Source organism: Neomonachus schauinslandi, chromosome 6, assembly GCF_002201575.2.
Source record: "Neomonachus schauinslandi chromosome 6, ASM220157v2, whole genome shotgun sequence".
Taxonomy (NCBI): Eukaryota; Metazoa; Chordata; class Mammalia; order Carnivora; family Phocidae; genus Neomonachus; species Neomonachus schauinslandi.
In genome coordinates this window covers 114322511-114339949 of record NC_058408.1, presented here as the reverse complement: position 1 = coordinate 114339949, position 17439 = coordinate 114322511, and the positions used below count along the sequence as shown (strand labels likewise).

Genomic DNA, 17439 nt, shown 5'->3' with positions numbered 1-17439 from the left:
CCCCAGCACATGCTGGTCTCAGCACCTTTGTCTGATGGTCCCCTCTTTGCCTGACCACTCTTTCCAGAGAGTCTCTTCCTTATTTCTCTGCTCCCACGCCCCTTTCCAGAGAGGGCTTCTGACCACCTTCAGGTAAACAGCTACCCTCTCCCACTTACCCTGCTCCATTTTTCCTCATTGCAATTAACACCCTCCATATTTACAAATTATTTATCTGTTTATTGTCTATCTTTACCCCCTAAAATGCAGTCTCCATGAAAGCAAAGAATATGTCAGATTTTCTTTCCTCTGCAGCCTCAGTTCTTAGCAGGATATAAAGTAATACTTAATAAATATTTGTTGAATGAATGAATGAATGAATGAATGGAGACCTCAACTGATGTGGAAGACAGTATCTTCAGAGCCTGCCTTCACCAAAGACAGCCAATTTAAAATATTCTTGCCTCCAGATCTCTCCGTGTGAGCCCACAGCAAACTATTACAAGCCATTTGTAGACCTACAGGGCCTCAAACACTGCAATCTATTCCAGCTTCTTTCAGATGAACCATTTCTCAACCAGTCTCCCCAGCACTCAGAGGCAACTGAGCCATGCCAATGACAGTGACCTCGGAGGGGGTGGGGGACTGGCAAGAGGCACATCCATAGCCTACAAAGGTTCCCATGACCAGCATGCCCATGTCCAGCATCCCCGCTTTCGCTTCCCTAGCTTCCACAGCCAGACTGAACTGACCTCTTGGGGACAGAGATGACTTGCTCAAGGAACGGAAGCTCCAGGGTGAAGCCAGAGGAAGAGGGGCTGGACCCCCGCTAGTCAGGAGCAAGTGCTTGGACACAGGTGAGGATGCTCCAGCTTCTGGGGCTTGGCGCAGCCATACCACCTGTGAGATGGTCCTCCCTTTGGCAGGGACTGATAAGGTAAGACGGAATTTCAGAAACTGTCTTCCATTTCTAAAGCCCTTGCAGTTTCCAAGGACTTCCACAGGTTCTAGTATAAACAGAACACAGTCCCAGTTGTAAGATCAGGAATTGAGGCTCTGAGAGGTCACAGAAGTGCCCAAGGTCATGTTGGGCAGTACGGAGACAGGAGATCCTTTCTTCACACTGCCATTTCCTGGCTGCAAAGCCCTTGACTGTTGCTGTTTTTTTTTTTTTTTTTAAGATTCAGTTTCCACATCTATATAATGGGGCTGATAATAACTGTGTGATACACCTTCTACGAATCTAAGTGAGTTGTTCATTCACTCGGTCAGCCAGTCAACAAGCTTACTGAGCAGGGTTTTCCATAAGCCAACATGCTGAGGACACAGCCTACCCTCAGTACTGAACACCAGGTGGCCACACAGCCCTGTCAAGTTCATTTTCTGTCTTCCCTTCTATGTTTGGTCTCTTTCCCCAGATGTCCTAAATCCTCTTCTTTCTGAAGCTTGGAAAGAGGAAAATCTCCTTCCCCTGCCCAGGCAGCCCTCACTCCCCTCCTCCCCAGTATCTGATGATAGTACCCTCCCATCAGTCACTGGCCACAATGGACAACAGAGCCATGGGAACAGCAGAGCCCACATTCAGAGCAGGTGGGATTTGGAGTCAACCTCATTTTCCAAAGTTACATGGGCCGAGAGCTCCAGTTGTGTCATGCGTCTATCAACCATCTATCCCACCTCCCTGGGGAGCCCCTTCCCACAATTCCCCAGAGTTTCCTATCCCACTGTGTAGATAAGGAGATAAAGACTCAGGGAAGTTAAGTAAATAGCCCAGGGTCTTCTGACCCTAAGGTCATGTCCATTCAATGACCATAGACTACCTCTGAAAATAAGTCAGTGACCCCAGCATTAGAATATGACAGATTGTGTTCTCCAAAAAGAGCCTCAGCAGTATTTCTAGTTCTACATGCTCTTGCAGAACCTTACCACTTCCCTACCAGAAGGTAGAGTCTATTTCCCTCTCCTTGAACTTAGGCAGAACTCTGTGCCTGTCTCGACCAAAGAAATGCAGCAGAGGTGAACTTAGCTCATGGAAGGCAATGTGGCTTCCGCCTGACTCTCTCTCTCTCTGTATCTCTCTGTCTGTCTCTCTTTCTCTCTCCTTCCCCCTTCTTTGGAAATTAGCCCTTGAAATCCAGCCACCAGGTTGTCAGAAAGCCAGGACACATGGAGAAGCTAGGTACATGTGTTCCAGCTAACAGTCTCAGCTGAGGTCTCAGACTAACATCAGCAGGAACCACCAGATGTGTGAGTAAATGAGCCTTCCAATGGTTCCAGCCAAGGCTCCAGACCTCATGGAGTAGAGGCACCTCCCTACCCCTGTTGTATTCCAAATTTCTTATGACAGCATCCATGATCAGAAAAACTCATTGTTGGTGCCACTGAATTTTAGGATGGTTTCCTATGCAGCTTTAAAGAAATGAATTTGAAAAAAAAAAAAAATCAGCCCCACATAGTTAAGAGGATCAACCACTACATCTCCTGGTAATGGTGCCAATGTTTCTGTCCCTCTTTGCTGAGCCCACACCTACATCTCCTGCTGAGCTGCAAGCTAGGGCTCTCTGAGCATACCTGACTCAAAAGGAGAGTGGGAACAAGGACTGGTTTGGGTTTTAATGCCATAAGGAACACCTGCTCTTGGAGTTCAAGGGGAGCCCATATTCACTTCAAGTTAAAGCTAGCCTAAAACCTGGCTCCCCTAGATACAGTCTCAACTGGGAAGTCACATGCCTAACCTTCCATGCTCAGAAGAATATGGAATTGGATCATGTCCAGAAACAACAGAGAGAGAAGACATGACTTGTGGGGTTTGGAACAAATGCCTGATGCTTCTCTAAGGAAAGGGGTCTGAGCTCACCTCTGTCTTGCACTCAGGGTCCTTGGCCTGCCGCCCGGGCATCAGCCTCATGGCTGAAGACAAGCTGCCACTCCATGAAGACACTTTGCTGTGGTGTCCCACAGTCGAGCGACTGGTCAGCGACTTCTTCTCGGATGCTAGGAACAGGGAAGTAAAAACTGTCAGAGGTGAAGTTGAGAGGAGAGCACACATGATTTCTACAACTGGCTTGGCTTTCAAAGAGCCCAGTGAGCCACCCGAATAAGGAAAACAGCCCAGGCTACAAGCATACACTGCTGTTTTCTGACTAAGACATATAGGGTGGGTTTTGGGGTCACCAGACCCAGCTTAGACTCCTAGCTCTACTGACTCAAGTGAGACGCTGGACAAATTAGCTAAATTGGGGATAATAGCATCTAACCTCGTTCTGGTGTTATGAAGAGTAAATAAGATTATGTGTTTAAAACATAGGTCATCAAATATAGAGAATTTTCAATATGTTATTGTTGGCCAAAAAGAGCTATTTGTAAGCGTTGAGGTCCACCTCACCACTTTATTCACTATATGTGTATGGAGATAGATGTCCCATCTTATTAAACTTTTCCCTGAAATGGAATCTGACATTTTGACTTCAAATTACACATGTCTACACATAGACATGTACATACATACATATTTTCCAGGGCTAGTTTGGAAAGCCAATGAAATAAAAGTTCTGTATCGCCAGACAATGTGGGATGATACACATGGAAATAACTAACTGTTGAATCACTGTGAATTTTGTGATACTGGAAGACTTAAAACAAGTACATGAGCCATAGTTTAGGAGCAATGACCACTTCAAAAACAAAATTCCGGACTTCAAAAACAAAAAGGGTTTTAGAGGGGAGGCGGGAGGGGGATTGGTTAGCCCGGTGATGGGTATTAAGGAGGGCATGTACTGCATGGAGCACTGGGTGTTATACGAAAACAATGGATCGTGGATCACCACATCAAAAAACAATGATGGATTGTATGGTGACTAACATAACATAATAAAATTTTTAAAAAATACAAAAACAAAACAAAATTCCGGGTGGGTGGACTGGCTGGCTCAGTCGGTAGAGTGTACGACTCTTGATCTCGGGGTTGTAAGTTCGAGCCCATGTTGGGTGTAGAGATTCCTTAAAAATAAAATCTTAAAAAAATTAAAAAATTAAAACAACATTCCTATGGCTGCATTAACTAATATGAAGGGGGCAATGTTGAGTCACTAAAAGAATTCAAGGATCCTTACTATCTTAGGGATGAAAACTTTCACTTGGAACATGAAGAACCTGGGCTCCAGGTCATTGCATGACTTGGTGCAAGGTTTCAAAGCTGGTAGGTGAATATCAGGGCAGGACCTAGAACCCTAAACTCTAGGCTAGAACTAGAGCTCTGACATGGCATCCACTCTCTCTAAGAGATTACTAGACTCTGCTTGCATCTCTGGCTTTCCTTTCACCCAAGCATTCATTCTTTGTGTGCAAAGATTCACAAGGTTTCAGTGATGTAAATCCCACCCACCAAAGGGATGAGAGAGAAAATCTGGTTGGAAAAGGCTCTGGGCCCTGAGTGAAACTTTGGGAAAGTCTGCATCTATGAGACCCATCAGTTCTGTTCCCTGGAGCCAAGTGGACAGAGACCTAAGTAATGCTGCCAGGCCTTGAGCATCGTCTCCTCCCAGAGTGGGGTAATCTCTTCAATCTTCACTTCACTCTCTCCAGGTTTCACAGAGAGATCAATCTTGAAGGTGTCCTCCAGCTCCTGCCGCCTCTGTGCCATGAGCTGCTGCCAGAGGGTCCGTACCATCTTTTGGATGTTGTGCTGGACTAACAGAGAGAGCACATCACACAGTCAGGATGGCCTTGGTGCCTCTCCCAGCAAGGGCCAGGAGATGGTGTATCATGGCTGCTTTTATTGAATCTTTCTTGAACATCACTCAAGCTTTGCAAGCTCCAGCCAGAAAACAGTCAATATGTAGACAATGCTACCAACTTCCATGTGAGCTGGCCTTTCGCCGAACCCTAACTGCCCACCACCAAGTACTGACTGCCTCAGATGTTCAGAGCTGGGAAACATTATTGATGGACACAAGGGGTCTCTTCCTCCTACCCCCCAAATCCATTAGATACCAAACAGAAAAAATACCTGTGTAAGCTCTAGATAACTAAATACCACCTCCAATAGCTCCTTCTAACCCACCTTTTATGTTGGTTCCTCAAAAGAAAGGACACCAATCCCAAAACTATGCTTAGGGACCCAGGACCCAAGGCAGTCTTCTTTCCTGACACTGAATCATGCTTCCCACCACCCAACAATCTCAGTGCCCTGGATTTGCCCAGATATGGACCAACCTATCAGGCCAGTTTTACCTGCTATGCCCTGTAATTATAGTACCCTAAATACCTAAATGCCCTTGGATCTTGGATCACTGAGTCACTCCTCTAGTACCAGCCTCTATAGTCCATTTTTCTCACTCTAGGAGGATGGACATTGTTCCGTCCACTTTACTAGCCAAACCCAAAATATGAATGTTCATGTTGTAATTTATTACACTGTGTCAGAGTACACTTTAAACTCACAAGAGTTTTAAGCACTGGCTTTGGGCACCTACATGACCAGAAGACAGAGGCCCTTGTGCCTACTATCTGTATCACAAGATAAGTGGCACAGTTGGCAAACCAAAGTGGTGGAAGAAAGTCTGTTGAAGCTTCCTGTGATCAAAAGAGAGCAATTTCTAAACACGTGGATCTGGCTGCTATTTTTTTTTTTAATTGCCAATCCCTTTAACTTGATTTGATGTTAGCAAATCCAAAAATAAACTCCATCAAGCCAAAAATCTCATAGAAATAAGGAATTTATTAACTCCATTCCCTTTTTTTTTTTTTTAAAGATTTTATTTATTTATTTGAGAGAGAGAGAGAATGAGAGACAGAGAGCACGAGAGGGAAGAGGGCAGAGGGGGAAGCAGACCCCCTGCTGAGCAGGGAGCCCTATGTGGGACTCGATCCTGGGACTCCAGGATCATGACCTGAGCCGAAGGCAGTCGCTTAACCAACTGAGCCACCCAGGCGCCCCTCCATTCCCATTTTCTAAAGAAAGTTGAGAGAGAGCTAGGTAACAGCTTGAATGAGGTGAAATGACATTGCAGTTCCCCTAATGATCTGAAGGAAAATTAAAGAGACCGCCTGAGAAGTGAAATCGCCTTATGGTGAAGTCCTCTGGAATTTTATAGTAAGTCCGCCAAGCTCTTAGTCTGACCAAGTCCCACACAGTTGAAGAATGCAACCCAGAAATTACCACTGCCTATCCACTCTCCCAAAAATAAACAAAAATATAATGTACCATCACTCAAACTTGGGAAGTCTTCCTCTCCTTTTTCTCTCCCTTCTTCATTTGGAGAAAGAAAGACTTGATGATAAGGAGTCATTCTAGGCTTGGGTTCCAATCCAAATCCTTCTGGATAACTAGGAGACAAGAGATTTTTCACTATGAACTCCAGTTTCTTTGGGATCTTTCCATTGTTCTTTATTACAGATAATCATCCTCCAAACTTAGTACATATCAGCTGGAAAAACTTGTCTATTTGAGTTAAAGCAAACACCTCATGACAACTTCTGTGACAGATATTATACAATAACAATAGGAAAAATAGGAAAAACTACTTTTTTTAAATTCCATTCTTATTAAATCTAATCCATACTCCCAGCAGGTCCCCTGAACCTTCTCTTGGTTACCCAACCATCAGAACTGGTCATTTGTTTTTGTAGATTCCCCAAATTTTGAACTCTGCCTTTGTTTGGCACTGATCTCATCCCACCTGGAAGGGGCCAGGCCAGCTTCATGGGCCCGTGACCTCTGCAGTTGCACAGGGTTCACTCAGAAATGTTCCATGCTTGGGTTCTGCTGTCACTGTCTTGAAATCTTAATAATTTTTGAACAAGGCCCCACATCTCCATTTTTCCTGCACATCATGTAGCTGGTTCTAAGTGGAGGCATAGTGGTTTACATACTGTATTCTCCATGAACCATGTGCTCTAGGGCTCCTAATCATGTTAACATCCACGTGCCTTCTTCTCTGGGCCCCTTCAGTCAACCAAGCAGAACAGACACTCAGTACGTGTTTGTGGATTGAACCAAAAATGACAAACAAGGGAATGAAAATATACCATCATATGAGAATGTCCATTCTTTTTTTAAATTTTGTTTTATTATGTTAGTCATTCTTGAAATTTCAAGGATAAAGTCCTTTTGGATTTGGAGGCCATTTAGCTAAACAGAGGGATCTGAGGAAGGTGGAAATCCAAGCATATACATAAATTGGCATTCCTCTGCTCTTACCTATGCTTCCAATATGGGTAGGCTTACTTCTTAAAACACAGGCAAGAGAGCAGAACCTCCCAATTTAACCCACCAAAAAGGGATTCTTTTATTTCAAACAAATAAAATGACAAGGGCCTCCTCTGGGCTAGAAGTGTTTTCCAGTGATTCCCAGAGAGTTTTAAGACAAATCAAGTTGAGTTTTGTAACATTCAATAGTCAGTTTGACAGGATTTTTGGAATTTTTTTCAAGTAATAAAACATAATTTATACTGGGGTTAAACAACAACAGTAGCAACAACAACAAGACAAGAGCAAAGTATAATATCACACAGCCTTCCTTTCTTCTATGCTCAACATGGCTCTATGGATAAGAGAGAACACTTGTAAGGAGTATGATGCCAAGGCACTGGTGATATAGAATATTCACAGAGAAAAAAAGAAAGTGCATATATACAGAGAAATCTAACATATTTTCAAAATTTGGGCTTTAAGAAAAGAATTTAAATAAACTTAATTCAGGGGTGCCTGGGTGGCTTAGTCGGTTAAGCGTCTGACTCTTGGTTTCAGTTCAGGTCATGATCTCAGGGTTGTAGGATCAAGCCCTGTGTAGGCCTCCATGTTCAGTGCAGAGTCTGCTTGTCTCTCTACCTCTGCTCCTCCCCCACCGCCATGCTCTCTCTCTCTAACAAATTAATAAAATCTTTAAAAAAAAAAAACTTAATTCAGTTTCTTTTTATTAGTATTTCTTATACAAGTGTGCTTATGGATATCATTTTATATTATAAATTGTGTGCATATAGAAAATTATGCCTGGCTTGCATGATACAATTTATTACATATTTTCCCAGTCTAAGATTGCATTTATCAAATTTTAATATTTCTGAAATTGGGCTGCATCATAAAATCAATGTATATGTTCAGTGTTGGAGTTTTCTGCCCCTAAAATGAAATCAATAAGCTATCTTACAACCTGAGAATTGTGCAAATGGGGTAAATTATTATTCCATGATGATTCTAGCGGCTCAGTTACATGGACAGATCTGAGGACAATCTACTATATTGTCAAACACTGCACATAATTTGGACAACCAGATAAACAAAATATATATATATATATTTTATATACAATATATATATATACAAGTGATATATATATTTGTATTGACCCCAATCAAGTGTCCCTCTAAAGCTTGCTTTTCTGCATGGACCACCAGAAGGCAAGGAAACAACAAGTAGGCAGCTCTTACCTTCTCTCACTGAGCAGCAAAAAGCAATGCATGAGACACAGGAGGAAGCTGACGTTGGAGTTATAGGTAGCAAAGATAATGTCCCAGTGTTCCTGTAGGAAGCCCAAGATGCTGAGAAGACTGAGGCACTCAGAGAGGGATTGCTGGGGCTTGGACAGGCAGTAAAGAATGACTTTATTTAAACTGCTATATAAAGCACCGATGACAGTATCCCTTTGAGAAGAGGCATTCTCGATGACCTGTGTCATAAAATAAACACACACACACACACACACATATGCTTGTGAACACTTTGCAAGTTTTAGATACTGACCCAGTTAACTATGAAAATGACACAATCTTAGATTCTGTTCTATATTTCAAAAAGTGATGTGATCTAAAATTAAAATAGGACTACTTTCCTCTACCTTTGAGCTTCTATTTAAGTGAATGATCACTAAAGTAAATTCAAACATCTGGATTTATCAAACGCTTGTGTGGAAAAGAGTTTTTTTAAAAATTAAAATTAAAAATTAAAAAATAAAATTAAAAAAAAGAAATTAAAAGTTTACCACTATCATATTATAAAAACAGAAGGGAAATTCCTGAAATGCTTGTTACATGGTTGTGGTTAACACTCAGTGTATAAGAACATGCTATTAATAGTGTCTAATTTTTTAATACATTATTAACTATTAATAGTAGTTATGTGTAGAGTGTTTACAATATTCCAGTTATCCTATTAAGCATTTTTGCATCAATTTACATGAATTGCCGCATTTAAACATCAAAACATCATGAAATGAGCACTAAGACTATCCCACTTAAGGGATAAGGAGGCTGAGGATCAGAGAGGTTAAGTGGCCGGCAAAGGTCAAACCCACCCCAGACACTTGAGTCATGCTCTTAACCACCATGTCATCTAAAGTAGATGGGAGGCCAACAAATTTTAGTACACGAGAAACTTAGAGGGGGGAGGCAGAAGGTCCTGATTCGTAGCCTTAACATTGATGGGTCCATCCATCTATTTGGCTTCATTGCTTCACTGTAACTAACAGATTGAAAAAAAAAAAAAAAAGCCCTGGAGATCTAATGCACAGCATAGTGATTATAGACAATAATACTGTCTTATAAACTTTAAAGGTGCTAAGAGACTAGATCTTAATTGTTCCCACCACAAAAAAGAAATGATAATTATGTGACTTGATAGAGGTGTTAGCGAACACTACAAAATGGTTATCCTGTTACAATCTATAAATGTATCAACTGTGGTGTACCTTAAACTTATACAATGTTATATGTCAATTATATCTCAATAAAAATAAATTTAAAATTTTTTTAAAGAATCCATAGTCAAAGATTATGTGCAAAATGTTTCATTCTATCAGAAAGATCATGTTAGTTAGAGATTGCTCTCTTAGAATTGTACAGGTAATGTGTTTATACCTATGAATTTAAGTTTTATTTAAATCTGCTGGAAATTGGGATTCATGTTTTTAATCATCATCCTGTCCTGCTCCTCAGATGGGTCACATCTGTCAATCTGAAGTTAAGAGAGTCAAAGGCAGCGAGGAGGAGAGAAGGATGGAGGATATGTGCAGAGCGGAGTCTGGCCTAGTGCCCCCCTGAAGGCACATCAGCCCCAGGGGGTACCCACTCTTTGATGTTAGCTCTGAGTGTTTGCTTTGACCACTGGGGAGCTGCTATGGACTGAATGTTTGCGTCCCCCCAAAACACATATGTTGAAACCCTAGCTTCTCACTGTGATGGCACTTGGAGACGGGGTCTCTGGGAGGTAAGTAGGTCATGAGGACAGAGCCCTCATGGTGGGATGAGTGTGTCCTTCTGGGAAGAGACAAGAGCTTGTTTCCCTCTCTCTCTGCACTGCATGAGGATGCAGTGAGGAGATGGCCATCTGCAAACCAGGAAGAGAGCCCTCCCCAGACACCAGATCTGTGGGCACATTGACCTTGGACTCCCCAGCCTCTAGAACTGTGAGAATGTCTGTTGTTTAGCCACGCAGTCCATGGTGCTGTCATCATGGCCTGAACTAAGATGGGAGCTCAGCGGCTACTCTCCTTTCTCAGCACAACTTGCCGAGAATCTGATTTTAATCCCCTCGGAGCCAACAAGGCATATTTCTCCTGTCTTGGGGTTATTCTTGGGGTTATTCTTGAGGAAGCATCTGAATACGTTCTTTACAGACTTGCCCGGAACTGTGCGTCAGCCAGACTATCACCCTAGGATAGGCCCAGTCCTGGGGTATGCGGCTGACTCCACAGACAGAAGTATTCTGGGGACACTGATGTCACCCTCTCTATGAAGAGGAAAGAGAGTGCCCTCCCCACCCCAGGTTCTGCTGCAGAAGGCATGCCGAGAACCAGTGGCAGGAGTTTCTGGAGGCAGAGTTCAGCTTTCCAGCAATCACAGATGCCCCACTGGCTGGGACCGCCTCACACCAGCATGAGCTCCTCACACAGGGAGGGTCAAGGCAAGAACGAATGGCCACTTGTCAGGAAAAGTCTACAATAGAAGATGAGGACAAAGTAAAGGGTTCCCGTCCAGAATTTTGAGATTGTGTGATTCTGTGTGTGTGTGTGTACACATGTACAATAAAAAATGTGCACACATGTATACACACACTTACATCTGAAGGTGTATCTATAGGCGTGCATTTGCTTGTGTGGGTGTGTATGTAGATTGATCTGGGGAGAGAAGGACAGCACATGCAGGAATAATCGGACTAGGAAAAAATATACTCATGAAAATTTCAGGAAGGCCCAAATATGACCCATGGAGGTGCATAGTAAGAATGAAATTAAATAGGCCTTTTGGAGATAAGGAGATTTTTGGCCCTTTGTTGATAACGAATAATAATAACTAAGATTAAACCAACAATCACAATAAAAACCCAAAGTGGGGGTGTAGAGTCTAGGAGGGGACACAGCTCAGCTGCCAGCCCAGGGGGTTGCTGCTCGCACTCACTGAGATGGATCTCAAGGAGCCTGAGCTAAGAGCCCTGAAGTGCACTCAACACCCGCCAGGTAACGCCTGGGCCATACAGGTCCTCTTCCTTCCTCCCACCCCTCTCAGAACCTATTTCCAGGAAGGACAGCGGCTCCAACTGGACCAACTAGACAGCAGCCAACAGTGAATCATACAGACACTTGGTGGGTCCACAGGAGTTTTCTGCCCACCCTCCCCCCGCCCCCATGGCCAGCCCAGAGTTCTTACCACCACGATGTGGTCTGTGATGAAGAGAAGAATGTGTCTGGGGTCTGCCGAGAACATCCCACTGTACAGTTTCTCCACCAGCTTCTGGGTGAAGTGGGAGATGTTTGCGAGTGAAGGAGCAGCAGCTTCTGCATTTGGCTGAGGCTCTTTACTGCCTGGGGGTGGGTGAGGGCACAGACCACGTCTGAGAAATCATCAGAGTCCAAATAGCCTTCTCTCCACAACAGTCTCCAAGCCCCTCAACGGTAACCAACCACAACTTACTCACCTCTGTATACCCCGATGTAACCTTCTGCAGGCTCTGCTGCTGGAAAATGGGTTCTTATACACAGTAGGTGCCCAATGAATACACTTTTTTCAAAGTAAACTGGTCTTGAACAATTTTGTCAGTGACATAAACTAAGTGGGGAGAAGGCACACCAGGGGCAGCATTTCTTCCAAGGAGGCATTTGGAAGGGGGATGGAGGAGAATTTAAGGCATAAGGTAATTGGGAAGGCTGTCATGGTGACCCAAGGCCCTGTTGCTACAGGGAGCAGAGGATGACACTGTAACATTGATCTGTCTGTGCTCACCACCACAGCAGGCACTGTGCTCAGAGGGGGATGTGATGCTCTCAGCTAATCCTTGCCACAACCCTCTGAGTTAGCCACAGTTGCCATCCTTACTCACGGCTTCAGGCACCTGCCCCGAGCCACACCGCTGTCTAGTGACAGAGCCAAGAGCAGAACTGGGACTACCAGCTATGCTTTTCACCACGCTACCTTACTGCCCTGCAGATGCTTCCCAAGAAAGACCAAAACTCAGGGTTGCCACACTGTGGGGCAAGGAAGAGTCTGGAAGATGAGCCATGTCACTAACGATTCTGTGGCTCAGAAACCACAGAAAGGACTTTATTGTAATCCTGTGGGGAAGGTAAGGCTCCCTGGACCTAAGTATTCTGAAGGCAGCTTCAATCTCAACTACTTAGGGGCAATGGCAGCATCTTCATCCAGGTTCGTCTGTTGAAAAAACACTTGCTGTGGCCAGTCTTGGGTGCAGAGAACAAGATGCTGAGCAGAAGAATGTTAAATTCCAGCTGCCATCTTGACTTCCCTCAAGGGAAGAGGCCGATCCTACTGAAGCCAGAGGAGAACGGATTTGAGCTCAGAGGCTCTCTGTGTCTGAGTGGCCCAGTGATGGCAGGGCTGTCATGGAGAGGGGCACACATGCCTCCCCTGGAGCCTCTAAGCAGGGTCGGTGAGCTCTTACGGAGGATTCATGGAAGGACTGATGTGCAGGTGGAGGGTGGCTTCCATGGCCCTGCACCACTATGAGCCAGGGGCTGTTTTTCCTGCTCAGCTGCTGGAAGCTCTGTGTCATAAAGGAGGAAAGTCACCCCCACTCACCTCTAAGCATGGGCACGTTGCCTCCACTTAGCGTGTGAAATATTTCCATGGTGGAAAGCAGGACCTCGGACTGGAAGTCTCGCTTCTGTTGGCTGGTGGCATTGTCTGGAGAAGCCTGGAATCACACCAGGGACGAAGAGAGTGGCCACACAGCCATCACGTCCACTTCGTGCCCATCAAGCCTTCCTGTGTGGCCCGTATGCTAATACCACAGCTGCTGGGAGTGTGGGCTGCCCGCAGCTCACAACTGCCCCTTCTCCAGGGCATTGCCCTCTGCTGACGAAGTTCCCTCACTTGAGAGGTGACACCCACTTCCTGGGTGGAGGAGGCAAGTTGTGGAGGACCCACAGGCAATGACCACTGGGCAAGTACCTCAAGGTGGGGCCAAGTTGGGCAGGCAGATAGCACACCAAGTGTTCCCCTTGGGACCAGGCTATGGCGGAGACCATTTCTTAACTTGCTTTTCCCCTGTCCCCCTCTGCTGCCTTTCTCTGCTTCTCCTGAGAGCACAGCCCCCAGATCACTTCCACAAAATCCCTGCTTCAGGCTCTGCTTCTAGGGACCTGGCTAAGCCCTGCCCTCATGCATCTATCCACATGCTGCTTGGTGAGCTCCCTGCCATGCAAGGGTCTGAAATTCCTACCACATCACTGTACTCTCAGGAGATGTTCTCAACCCCCAGCCGGCCGGCATCTGCAGGCCTAGGTGAGCTCTCCAAAAAGATCCTGGGTCTCCCTGGGCATTCCCTGCCCTGGTGGTGCCCATGTCCTCCCAGACCTGCTCCCACAGCACACAGCCCCAAAACACCCTTTCCAACTCACCTCCAGGAGCACTTCCAGAGGCAGCCACTGTTTGGGGTTGGAGGCCACCAGCAAGAACTCCCTCAAGAGTAGCTGCATGAACTCCCTCAGCTGCTTCCGGGTGGGATGTGACTGGACAGGAGCCTGTAGACCCTCTGTGATGCTGTTGCCTTCGGCTTTAGTCCCAGGGCTGCTGGCATTCTGGGTAAGCTGAGTCATGGGCTCCTCAAAGACAAGAGAACCCCCCCATGAGTGGCCTGCCCTGCCTCAGGGCGCTCTCGTGTCCACCTCTGAGGTGTGCACAGATGGGGTTCTTATCAAACCCACCAACATGTAAGGGAATTCGAGGCTCTGAGGAGGAAGGTGGCTTTTCCAGAGTCCCATTGCTCATCAGGGGGCCTGCTGTGGTCTCTGAACACGAGGTAGGTGGGAGCCATGGAAAGAAGCTGAGCATGGAGCAAGAGAGGCCTGCAATAGTCAGTGATGAAGCCCAGGGTGTGAGCTCACGATCAGTCAAATGACAACCATGAAAAGGCTCACAAAGACATGTGAGGCCACAGTGAGGGAACAGTGAGCATGGCAATGCCTGGCCCCATGGGCTGTGTTCAAGAGAGCCTGTCCCCACCTCCTGGTGGAGCCCTCATCTTTACTGCCCGCCAGGCCCTGCTGATGTTGACAGACAGGACTGTCCGGCAAGACAAGTAGGACTTCCTCAAGTCCAGGCATCCAAGTCCCTGAAGCACCTTGGCCTTCACTTTCTCATTTTTATGTTTATAAAGATGAGATCAATAAGGTAGGGGCTGTGAGCCCAGATTCCAGGGGGGACACGGGGTTGTTGGGAGACCGAATGACACACCCGAGGACATGCAGCTCCTGACTCCCGGCCCATGAACTTTTCATGCACATTCATCTGTCGGCACCTCCCTTTGCTCATTCATAAAATTAATGCGGCCGCTCTTAATTAAGCCATAAAATGAATTTAATGGCACCTAGGGAGGTGGTGACTGCATTAATTAGCTCCATACGGCCTGGACTGGAAAGATGCCATTTATATTTACAGCAAATCGAAGCCTTTTGGCCAGCAGCCTTCTGCATGAGGAGGGCCTGTCGCAGTTTCTGTGCAACAAAGTCCTGTTGAAGCTGACTCGGAGCCGGGACAAGGCTAGGAGGTGTGGGGAGAAGCGCTTTGAAACTGGGGCCAGGGGTCCCAAGACAGGGTCTGGCTCCTCTGCGGTCGCTGGGGAGGTGACTTTGAGCCAGGCCTGCCCCCAGGCAGGAACTGTTGAGTGTGAGGAGGAAGAGCCCTGGGTCAGAGTGTGGGCTGCAGGCAGGCAGCCGGCTGGAACCCCGGCTCAGCAGATGGAGAGCCTGGCCTGCGGGTGTAGGAGCTAAGGTGGTGATCTGGACTAAGGATGTCAGGCCACAGACTTCAGGGTCCTGGCCCCTCCAGAGGCCCTCATTTGGGAGATGATGAGGGGCAGCCTGCAGGATTGTCCTTCCTTCCTGACGGGCCCGGGGGCACCTGGACTCTGTCCCATCCACCACCCCTCCAGTGCTGCCCACAGTGACCTCCTTTGCTCTTTACTGCATCTTTTTTTTTTAATGCCTACTTTTCCAGTATGTTCCTTTAGTTCATATTAACCCACCAAACCATTTTACCTTTTTGCAAATCTTCTAGTCTTTATATTTAGTTTTTTCATTAAAACTAATTACTTGAATTTTATTTGGCCATTTAATTTTAGTTTAAACTGACTGATGGAAAGGACGCAGGCCTTGGGGTGAGACAGTGAGGTTTCAATCTTGGCTCTGTCACTCATGAATCACGTACATTCTGGCTTATTTCATTCTCTCAAACATTTTGTGAGATGGGTCTTCACTAACCACAGGAGAAACTGCTCAGCCCCACTTGGCCTCTCTGGATCTCACTTTCCCCCTTACAGAAACCACCTGCCTAGGGTGCTACTAGGGTTAGGTAAAGCACCAGGCTCAGGACTGCGGTAGGTGTTCAGTAGATGGCAGCTGTCACCATAAACACACTTCTAGAAAAGAGTAGCTGGATGAACATCTTGGTTCTATTCATTTTGTTGTTTAGCAAAGAATTCTGGAGCAAATACTGCATGCCCACACACTGTGCTTGGCACGGCTTCTAAACCTTCCACTTAGCATTGCGTGCCTTCTAACATGTTCCTTTAGCTATAGTTATGGATTTGCAGACACGCGTCACTGGTTCACCCTCCCTGTTGGGGTCTCAGCTTCCTACTGCACCATGGTAGGGGTGATGAGGGGATGTCTGCCCTTCCTCTCCTGCACCTGCCCTTCCCACCGTCCTTACCTGCTCCTCTCAGCTGCCGCATGCTCCCAGCCCACTGAGCTCCCTTGGCCTGTTGGGCCTCTCTTCCCATGGCCCACACTCACACCATGTCCTCAGGACCCAGTCGGCCCTCTGCCCTCCCAACCTCAGCTTGTCTGGCTCTAAGCTGGGCCTCAGCAAACCCTCTGACTACAAGGAGTCCCAAGTCATGGCCTGCAAACAGGATGAGGGGCGTGAGACCCAAAGACAGGACACTTCCTGTTCCCTGTCTCCCGTTTGGTGCGTGGGCCACTGGCTTCCTGGGGTGGAATTTGTGGGTTCATGTTAGCATGTTAGCAGTGTGTGAGTATTCCATATAGAACTGGACATGGTCTGCCACCAAATTTCTCATTACTGAGATTCCTGACAACTCAAAAAATTACTGCATTCAGAGATGAAAGTGACCGCAAGCTGCATCTCAGCCAAGAAAAGGAAAATTACCCAAGTTGTTTACTTAATGTTTCAGCCAGGTTGCCTTAAAATGCATTTAAATTTGGGGTGGAATTTCACCCTTTGCCCTTGAAGCATGATGATGCTCACCCCTGCTCTCAGTGGGCAGAGCAGTGACATGTCCTACCTTGTGGGTTCCCAGAGGGAAGGTGACTGCAGCCAACGTCTGGAGGAACTCCGGGGCCCGCCAGGCAGGATCCTGGGGGTAGGTGCTGTGCACAAGGCCAAGGAACTGCAGCACGCTGGCCGGGAAAGTCCGTTCCCAGGTGTCATCTCCAGAGCCTCCTGAGGGCTGAAGGCACACTTCCTGAGAGGCCGTGCATGGGAACGTGACTGGGGGCTGCAGAGGAGCCAAAGGATTTGAAGTCAAGAGCTTTCTGACTTTCGGTCAACAAGACACCTAATTGCAGACACCTAAGTCTATGGATTAGCCCAGGATACTGGTCATCAGTTGGGGAAGGGTTTAATATGTGCAGGAATTGTTACAAGGGCTTCACACACATTCCTCTTCTCCCCTCACAACCACCCTCTACATTTACCCCTGTTTCACAGATGGGAAGACAGAGGCGCGCAGAGAGGTTATATAGCTTGCCAAAGGTTACCCGACAGATAAGGGACAAAGCCAGGAATTGAACCCAGGCAATCTGGCTATAATGTGTATGTGTGTGTGTGTATTATGCTAAGAAAGTACAGATCACACTTTTTGCTCCTTTTAAAAACAAGAATGTATTTCATTTTTATTATATACTCTTTTAGCATGTAATTAGGTGATGATATGCTTTTTTCTTTTAGCCACTTACCTATGACGAATTGCATCAATAGATTTTTTGC

At 46.1% G+C, this 17439-nt stretch overlaps 1 protein-coding gene across 1 annotated transcript in view; it reads right to left on the bottom strand.

The window, feature by feature from the left end:
- The window catches only part of WDFY4 (WDFY family member 4), a 277946-nt gene that overhangs the window by 150752 nt on the left and 109755 nt on the right, over positions 1-17439 (bottom strand). The window contains 8 exon segments of the mRNA XM_021699514.2: positions 2837-2973; positions 4483-4668; positions 6185-6306; positions 8410-8648; positions 11623-11777; positions 13009-13123; positions 13830-14033; positions 16736-16900. Of these exon segments, the coding sequence (XP_021555189.2) occupies positions 2837-2973; positions 4483-4668; positions 6185-6306; positions 8410-8648; positions 11623-11777; positions 13009-13123; positions 13830-14033; positions 16736-16900 (1323 nt within the window).